This window comes from Stylophora pistillata, unplaced genomic scaffold (genome assembly GCF_964205215.1).
Source record: "Stylophora pistillata unplaced genomic scaffold, jaStyPist1.2 SCAFFOLD_4921, whole genome shotgun sequence".
NCBI lineage: Eukaryota > Metazoa > Cnidaria > Anthozoa > Scleractinia > Pocilloporidae > Stylophora > Stylophora pistillata.
The window spans coordinates 1-9,840 of record NW_028290871.1 but is presented as its reverse complement, the minus strand read 5'-3'; the positions used below and the strand labels follow the sequence as shown (position 1 = coordinate 9,840).

General features: G+C 39.5%; 1 protein-coding gene and 1 pseudogene across 1 annotated transcript; both read left to right on the top strand.

The window, feature by feature from the left end:
* Positions 1 to 2,355: 2,355 nt before the first annotated feature.
* On the top strand, positions 2,356 to 3,920 carry LOC148715702 (glutamate [NMDA] receptor subunit 1-like). The gene is made up of 2 exons (XM_088746607.1): positions 2,356 to 2,917; positions 3,720 to 3,920. Exons 1-2 carry the CDS (start codon positions 2,720 to 2,722, stop codon positions 3,918 to 3,920), a joined length of 399 nt encoding a protein of 132 aa, XP_088602733.1. The 5' UTR covers positions 2,356 to 2,719.
* Positions 3,921 to 5,935: 2,015 nt separating this feature from the next.
* Positions 5,936 to 7,228, top strand: LOC148715701 (uncharacterized; annotated as a pseudogene).
* The last annotated feature ends 2,612 nt before the right edge of the window (positions 7,229 to 9,840 follow it).

Here is a 9,840-nt window from a genome sequence, read left to right as displayed (position 1 = left end):
ACCGCTGCATCACTTCAAATTCTGTTTGAATAACAACTCTCCACTTTCTAATCTCTTCATTTCTTACATTGACCTACTCTTGTGCTTAAAAACGGAAACTCTTACACAGCAAGCTCTTGCTAATGACCTCTCAAACGCTGTTGATCGAAAGGAAATACTTGAAATTCGACAAACAAAAAAGACCAGAAATGGTTCAGGCGATGATAGACCGGAAATGTTTAAGGGGATGATAAATATAAACCTCTCTGTCATGTTATTTTTTCTTGATTGCTTGTCCGCGTTTTCGATTTTGAGGCAAAAGAGTTGTTCAGGATGCGTCTGCAACACATGGACGAGACGGTGAATTTGCTTGCCGGAGTGTATTTATCAAAACAATTTACTTGTCACGAAATATATTCGAGACAGAGGGTTTTACTGATCCTCAAATCACTCATTCTTTGCTTTGTAATCATGGTACATCAAGTACATCATGGCTGTCATGGCGGACGGACGGACTTTCTGTAGCTCCGATGCTGATGCCGTTAATGTTTTGGAAACCGAGTCGTCCTCGCTCAATCCAAAGTCTTGTGAGTTAGATATCGTCATCTTAATGACGGGAAGTTGGTATGGATGAATGACTTGGAGTCACTAAAGAAATTCGTGGAAAATGTTCTAAAACTGCAAGGAAAGTGGCTAACGCCTGGTGGGAACACAAAGCAATTTAAACGTTTAAACGACAATATCATCATCAATTGGTACTTCAAGAAACAAAGAACTCTGAACGCTCAGGGCTACGATGGTCCCGCTTTAAAGGATAAGCTGTTTGAATTAGTTAACAAGAAATCTAGAGAGACAACTGATACGCAAGATGCCAATTATTTGAGATCTACCGAACAATTAGCCCTTTTTACAGTTCCCGGCGCCATATTGAATGTGTAACCGCGCAAACATGATAGCGAGGTTAGTGTTGAGTCGCGTTGCGAGTTCTAGTGAGAGTTTAGTGAAATGTGGTGGTGCTCTGTCCTTTTCATCGAGATATTTCGACAATGAACGATACTTTCCCTACGCAGGATATTCCTCCTTCTTCTTCGAAAGGAAGAGGAAGACACTGTGCCGCGTTTTGGTTGTGCTAATAGCTATTATGACACAGCAGGCAATCCACAGGTCTGCATTTCTTCTGGTTTCCGAGTGACTTCCAGCAGTGAATCAGATGGTGCAATCTCCTGAATCGCCAGCATGGAGAGGACGGATTCTTCATCACAAAATCAATTTTTTTGTGCTCAGAACATTTCAAAAAAGAAGACATGCGAAAAAACGTGGGCAGGTCGCTGGAAAATGGTGAAAGGTTTATAATGTTTGTACGGTTGTTTTGTTGCTTGGTACCGAAAGAAAATGCCTGCTTTGATTTTCGGTTTTGAAGTGTTTATGCTGGGATTTTTGTTTTGGGGGGGGGGGGGGAGGGATTTTTTTCTCCTTATTAAAAAGGTGATATTTATATTTCTTTGTGTACTGTGGTCTTACACGATATCTGTGAACTGAATGTAAAATTGTAATGTACAATTAAAATGTAAAATTATAAATTTATAAAATGATGAGTTTAATAATTATATATATGGGCAGAACCATCTCGATTTAACTGGTCAGTACCGAAAAAACTATGGAAAATGCCTGCTAACAGGGTCCTGGTAGGTACTGTGACAACTGAAGGAGAGTCATTTGAAGTTGAACAGGAATTATTTCACCAAGAAGTTAAAGCACCTGTGTCAACTGTCAATGCTGCTTCACCTTCTCCAGCTCAGATTTAATGCTCAAATTGATTTAGGTGTAATCTTTCCTTACATTAAGTAATATATTAATATTAATGTTGTTAGTACTCAGGGAAAAAAGATGATGTTGGGCTTGTAAAATCAAGATAAGGTACCATTGTACATTTTGTAAATAAGGGAAGTGATTGGCATGACAATAAAACGCGAGATAAACTATGTTTTATGGGAAGGAGCTTCAAAGTTCTATTCTTCAAACATAACATTTCGAAGAGCCTATTGACAATACGTATGATGTGCGATCCTCACAGTAGATAGCGCTATTTTTGCAATAGCGAAAATCAGACCTGAAAAAAATCAGGCCTGTACGGGACTCGAACCACTGACCTCTGCGATACTAGCGCAGAGGTCAGTGAAAAAATTATCGTAAATGGCGACTGACTTTGCGACATCTTAACCAGAAGTCATCTTAAAACTGATGATGACTTTCAATAAGTTTGTCGAAACCTCAGGCACCATCACTGGAAGCAATTTGATTTGAATTGTGTCCTCACCTGGATGATCTCACTAACTCTATCAGTTTCAAATCATTACCGGAATTTAAAACCTCCCGGTTAGCTCAATTGGTTGAAGCGCTGGATTGTGTTGTGCGGAAGGTCGAGGGTTCGAGCCCCGGCCGGACCAATACTCATGGTCTTAAAATAACTGAGAAGAATTTGCTACCTTTCTATAATATCAAGAAATGGATAGATATTCTAGTCCTCTCGGATAAGGACGAATAAACCGTAGGCCCCGTCTCCTGCAGGGTTAGGGGCAGGAGACGTTAATTTCCCACGCACGAGATTACTGTGTGGTGGATGTCCTCCCCTGGGGTGGGATGGGTGGGTGTTATACAGGGCCCCATTTAAACCAGCTGTTAGCTGAACTGGGCTATCCTGTCTAAATATTCATTACTTACTTATTCCTTTCTAGACTCCATGAGTTATGTATGGGGCGTAGCCTTTACTAAGGACATTGGCGCGGAAAAGACTCCCCGCAGCAACAGCGCTCGTACCGTGTCAGCGGTTTATGTGTTACTGGCCTTGATCATGGTAAACACCTACTGTGCAAATCTTATGGCTTTCTTACTTGAGGATTCATACAAACTGCCCATCAGTGGTATACGAGATGCCAAGGTAAGTATTTATCGAGCATTTTTCAATTGAGTGTAAAAAATTCACATTCGTTCAATACGATCTCTAATTGGTTCAGGAAACTCGTCCTATTGACCCTCATCTTTCTCGACGTTGGACACCAAACATCACGATTGCCATATTTAGGCGGTTTACAAGGGATCCATCTGTGTGGTTTTTGGCTCATGAACTGCTTTGAATACATTGGCTTTGTTTACCTGCACTCAATTGAAGAGTATTCCACTAAGTTTAGTGGAATAGTAGTAATTTTAGTTTTATCGCATCCATGCAACTCATACAAGTTGGAAAAAGCAGTTGCTCTGTCACTCCGAGGGCTGAGATTATTTTTTACGCCAGAACGATTATGTATATTCTCAAAGATTGTGACAGACTAAACTAGTGCAACTCTTACCTCTTAAAACGTGTGAGTTTAAGCCTCGATGTCGCTGTAAGAACGCCAGAGTGCTTGAAAGCTGCACGCTGACGTTAGAACTGTAAATATCATTAAGAATTAGCACTCGTTTCACTGAGAAACTATCACAACAATCGATTTGCCTTAAGGAAAACGTGAAGCATTTGTCACACAGAAAAAAGAACCAAAAGAGAAAAAATCTGAGCCATAACTACCATTCGAGTTATAATCTGTACAGAGGCTCTAATAAAATGAGCTACGCATGCAAAGTTCTGTTAAAGAACAACCAAAACTATTGAAAGAAGGAGTTCAAACGAACGCGCTAAGGCCAGGAATATCTATCTTGAACTTTTCTTTCAACTTTTTTAAATTTCCCCTGTTTCATTCCAATAGCTCACCGAGAAGTCTCTTTATCCACCTGACGGTTTTAAACTTGGAGTAACACGGGGAAGCAACGAGGAATCTTACTTCAAATATCACGTAGAAGACTTTTTTAGGAAGATTTACCATGCTAACTTGAAAATACATTTAGTGGATGGTTTTCAGGCTGGGATACAGCAGCTAAAGGACAAGTACGTTTATAATAAAATATAAAAACATCATTCTCAACCAAACTCTTCCTTTTTGAACTTTTAGACTGGGAGCCAACTGGGAGCAGGCCTGCTCCCAGTTGGCTTGTTAACTCAATTGGTAGAGCGCTGCGCTAGTATCGCAGAGGTCAGTGGTTCGAGTCCCGTACAGGCCTGATTTTTTTCAGGTCTGATTTTCGCTATTGCATAAAGAGCGCTATCTACTGCGAGGATCGCACAGCATACGTATCTAATACCGCAGTTCAAAAAAAAAAACAAAAAAACATATGAACTTCATATATTCATTGCATCTCATTTATCACTTTCACGGGTTTATTACGAATCAACTTAACGGCCTGCTCCCAGTTGGCTTGTTAGCTCAATTGGTAGAGCGCTGCACTAGTATCACAGAGGTCAGTGCTTCGAGTCCCGTACAGGCCTGATTTTTTTTTTTTTTCAGGTCTGATTTACGCTATTGCATAAATAGCGCTATCTACTGCGAGGATCGCACATCATACGTATCTAATACCGCAGTTCAAAATATATGAACTTCATATATTCATTGCATCTCACTATTGACAATAATTAACATTATTATTCACAGAAGAAAAAATAAACAGTTCTGTACAGTCTAAAATAATCCTAGTTGTTGCATATTGAGCAAACTCTTGCAGCATATTCTTGTGAACAAGTTCTTGTGCTGGAGATGGGAAAGGTTCTTTCAGTTCCACCTAGTTAAGATTAATCCATGTAATGCAGATTCTGGACACCAGGCTCTTGCTGATCCCAAATCTATCAGCAAGATCTTGTACAAATAACCCAGCCTTTAGTCTCATAAGTATGAGTAAAAATTCATCCAAGAATGACAGTTTCTTGAAGGCCCCGGCTTACTTCTGTTATCATCTGTTTGGTATGGCTGACTCTCTTCCGACAATTTCTCTCCTTTCCAGTACTGCATCTTTGCCAGCATTGGTTTAATAAAATTATAGAAGCTTATGAGTGCTCCATAGTTTGGGAATCCAGTATAAAATAGAACCACAGACTCATCATCTTTAATTTTGTCAATTGAAAATTGGCACGCCGATATATATCCCCCTCATTTTCAACTTCACTTAGTTTTTCTTTCAAGTCAGCTAATTGTACTTGCAGTAGCTCTATTTCCCGTTGCAGCTTAAGAACATCTGATTGTTGCAGGGCTGGTGAAGATGAAGCAGCATTGACAGTTGACACAGCTGCTTCAACTTCTTGGTGAAATAATTCCTGTTCAACTTCAAATGACTCTTCTTGAGTTGTCACAGTTGCTACTGGGACCCTTTAAGCAGGCATTTTCCGTGGTTTTTTCGGTACTGACTAGTTTAATCGAGATGGTTCTGCCCATATATATAATAATAAACTCATGATTTTATTAAATTTTTAATTTTACGTTTTAGTTTTACATTATAATTTTATAATTTTACATTCAGTTCACAGATATCGTATAAGACCACAGTGCACAAAGAAATATAAATGTCACTTTTTAATAAGAAGAAAAAAATCCCAGCATAAACACTACAATATCAAAAATCAAAGCTCCATTTTCTTTTGGTATCCAAGCAACAAAACAACCGTACAAACATTATAAACCTTTCACCAATTTCCAGCGACCTGCCCACGTTTTTTCGCATGTCTTCTGTTTTGAAATGTTCTGAGCACAAAGAAGTTGATTTTGTGATGAAGAATCCGTCCTTTCCATGCTGGCGATTCAGGAGATTGCACCATCTGATTCGCTGCTGGACGCCATTCGGAAACGAGAAGAAATGCAGACCTGTTGGATTGCCTGTTGTGTCATAATAGCTATTAGCACAACCAAAAAGCGGGACAGTGTCTTCCTCTTCTTTTCGAAGAAGGAGGAATATCCTGCGTAGGGAAAGTATCGTTCATTGTCGAAATATCTTGATGAAAAGGACAGAGCACCACCACATTTCACTAAACTCTCACTAGAACTCGCAACGCGACTCAACACTAACCTCGCTATCATGTTTGCGCGGTTACACATCCAATATGGCGCCGGGAACTGTAAAAAGGACTAATTGTTCGGTAGATCTCAACGACCTACACTACTGCAAGAGACCGACAATGGTCAGTGTAATTTTCAAGCGTCGACTGTTAGTGAGATTCAGCCACATGGTCCTGAGATACGATCAAACTCTGAAATCACTGCCGATATTGAGGGATTAAAACTCGATTTATTGATCCTTCAGAAACAAGTTCAAGAAAATACAAAGCTTAGGGAAAATATTCAAAAACAAGATGCCAATGCCCTAGGTGTCGAGCTCTTCGACTACAAAAAGAAGTGTGAAAAACTATTATCCACTATATCTAAAAAAGACAATCCAATTAATGATTTGGAAGAAAAGTGTTTGTTACTTGAAAGCCGAGTCCTGTCATTAGAGCAAGAAAATGCTTCTTTAAAGTTGGCAATAACAATTATTACGCGAGAAAAGAATGAAGTGGAAAACAATCAACCACAATCAAGTGATTGGTCAGTTGAAAAGCCGCAGCAGAGAAGTACAAATGCAAAACATAATGAAAAAAGAATGCCCAGTAATATAACTCAAACCCGTAACAGATTTGAAGCTCTTCGAGACGAAGATCGAACCGAGAGAAACAGAAGCAATCAAAATGGCAATAGCGTTGTTACTGGACACATTACATCTCCTTCGTCCTCAGAAATCTGAGTGCGAAACACTGAATTATTCAATTCGTCGAATCAACATGACCATCCACCGTCCAACCGTCGGAAGAAGGCTGTTATAGTGGGGGATTCTACTCTTAAATACCTACAAGGCCATAAAATGTCCAAGAACTCGCAAGTTAAGATAGCCACCTTTCCGGGATGCACAACACAAGACATGAAAGATCACATCAAACCGCTACTGCGCAGAAACTCAGACGAGATAATTATCCATGTTGGAACCAACAGTTTACGATCCTCCAATACTCCTCGTGAATGTGCAGTCGAACTGATAGACCTAGCCGAAGCAGTCAACTCCGAATCTTCGGCCACAATATCTATATCCGGTCTCATCGATAGATCAGATGACGAAGCCCTTGCTTGCAAAGTGCCTGATATGAACAAAATTCTTAAGGAATGTTGCAAAGAAAAGAACTGGGGTTCTGTTGACCACTCAAACATTTCAAAAACTAGCCACTTAAATCGAAGTGGTCTTCATTTAAACAAGAAAGGCACCACACGCCTAGCTCAAAATTTTATTAGCCATTTACGTGTAGACTAGGATATTGCCGTCTGAGAATCCGACTCGGCTGATGTCCATAAAGGTACCGACCGCAGTAAGTCCAACTATCCAACAATCTTTGGTCGAGGTTTAGTCATTGCGTCCCTTAACATCAAGAGCTTATTGTCTCATATTGATGAACGTAGAGTTTTTATGTCCTCTTCAAAAATTGACATTTTACATATCAACGAGTCAAAATTGGACTCTACAGTACGTGATAACGAAGTTTATATACCTGGCTTCGAAACAGTCAGAAAAGATCGTAAAATTAACGGAAGGAATGGAGGTGGAATATGTACATACATACGCACTAATCTAAACTATCGAATACGTAATGATTTAAATAGCGATAATTTAGAGTGTCTATTTATTGAAATTAGTAAGCCACGAAGTATACCATTTCTGGTGGGTACTTGGTATCGACCCCTAAGTTCTTCGCCTAATCTATTTAGCGAGTTTGAGAATATCATTGCAAAAATTGACGCGGAAAGTAAGGAATTATATTTACTCGGTGATATCAACTGCAATTTGTTGCCTGAAGCAGTTACAGTTAATTCTTCCTATCTGACAAACATTTTCGATACTTATGGTCTCAGTCAGTTAATCACTGAACCAACATGTGTCACTCTGACCTCAAAAACTTGAATTGATTTATGCATAACAAACTCCCTAGAGAAGGTTACAAATTCTGGTGTTATTCACCTTGGCATAAGTGATCATTCTCTTGTTTTTTTGCCACCTAAGACTCACTACTGCCGTATTGGCCCACGCGTGATTGAAACACGACAATTTAAACACTTTAACAAAGAAAAGTTCTTAATTGAACTCAACTACCTTGGGATGATGTCGATTTGTTTTCTGATCCAAATGAAATGTGGCGTGTATGGAAAGAAATGTTCCTTTGCTGCGTCGATAAACATGCACCACGCAAATCGAAAAGAATTCGAAAAAAGCGATTTCCTTGGATTACTAAAGAGTTGCTGAGTAAAATCCGAAAACGAGATTTCCTTAAAAAGAAGGCAATCTCCTCCAATAACCCTGCTTTATGGGATCAATTTAGGCGTGCAAGAAACCAGGCAAACAACGCAATTAAACTTGCAAAGAAACTCTACGTTTCCGAAAACCTGAAAGCCAATAAAGGCAATTTGCGCAAAACCTGGCATGTGATCAACGAGCTAACTTCACGTAAGAGTAGTAAGTCGACGAATATTCTGGAGATTAAGGTAAATGATAAAATAGTAAGTAGTCCCATAGACATTTTGGAAACTATTAACGATCACTTTACAAACGCTGCGCAAGTATTAGCACAAGATATTCCTGTCGTTGATATTGATCCTGAGTCTTATTTAGAACACTCTACCCATTCGTTTTCTTTACAAATTCCGAGCGTTGATATTGTGTCTAACATTTTGTCGAAAATTGACGAAAAGAAAGCCATTCCAAGTAAATTATTGAAAATGGCTGCTTATATCATCGCATCCTCTCTCACCTCAATCTTCTCTAAGTCTATCCTCACGGGGATATATCCAAATGATTGAAAAACGGCCAAAGTGACTCCTCTTTTCAAAAAGGGTATTAAATCGGATCCTAACAACTATAGACCAATATCTGTAATCCCTATAATTTCCAAAGTTTTTGAAAGAATTGTTTACAATCAACTTTTTCGTTATCTAGATGATAACAAATTGCTATTGGGTTGCCAATCAGGGTTCCGTTCTCTACATAGTACGCTTACGGCTTTGCTTGAGGCAACAAATTCTTGGTCGGTAAATATCGACAATGGTCTCTTAAACGGCGTTGTCTTTATTGACCTTACTAAGGCATTCGACACCATTGATCATGAAATAATCTTGCGCAAGATGTCATACTTGGGTGTCGATCTGGCAGCTATTCAGTGGTTCTCGTCGTACTTGAGTGGCCGAACTCAGAGATGTAGTGTCGATGGCAAACTATCATCTGCCCGTACCCTAAGTTGCGGCGTGCCGCAAGGTAGCATATTGGGTCCTTTGCTATTTTTAATATACAGTAATGATCTTCTCAACTCCTTGCGGGGGCGCCGCACCAAGAATGTTTGCCGATGACACCAATCTTACGACATCTGCTAAGACATTAACAGAGCTTGAGCTAGCTCTAACCCCTGAATTGAATAACCTTAGCCGTTGGCTGAAAGCTAACAAGCTCAGTCTAAATGTTGCCAAAACAGAGTTAATGATTATTGGATCAAGACAGAGACTATCTAGCCAATGTAACGACTTAGAAATCAGAATTGATGACCAAATTATCAAGAGAGTCGACAAGACCAAATCTTTGGGTCTTACTATAGATGCCCAACTCTCTAGGGGTAGCCACGTTGAAGAGATTTGCAAGAAAGTCTCTTCAGCTATAGGCGCCCTAAAACGTGTACGGCCCTTTGTTCCCAAAGAAACTGCAATTCAAATTTATAACGCTTTGATTATGCCTCATTTTGATTACTGCAGCCTTGTCTGGGACTGTTTAAGTGGCTACTTAAGCGATAAGCTCCAAAAATTACAGAATCGAGCAGCCAGAATTATTACTAAATTACCCATTGATACGATCTTAAACCACCTTCTCTCCACCCTCGATTGGGAGAGGCTATCTCTTCGACGAGAGAAACAAAAAGCCCTAAAGATGTATAAAATTATAAACAAC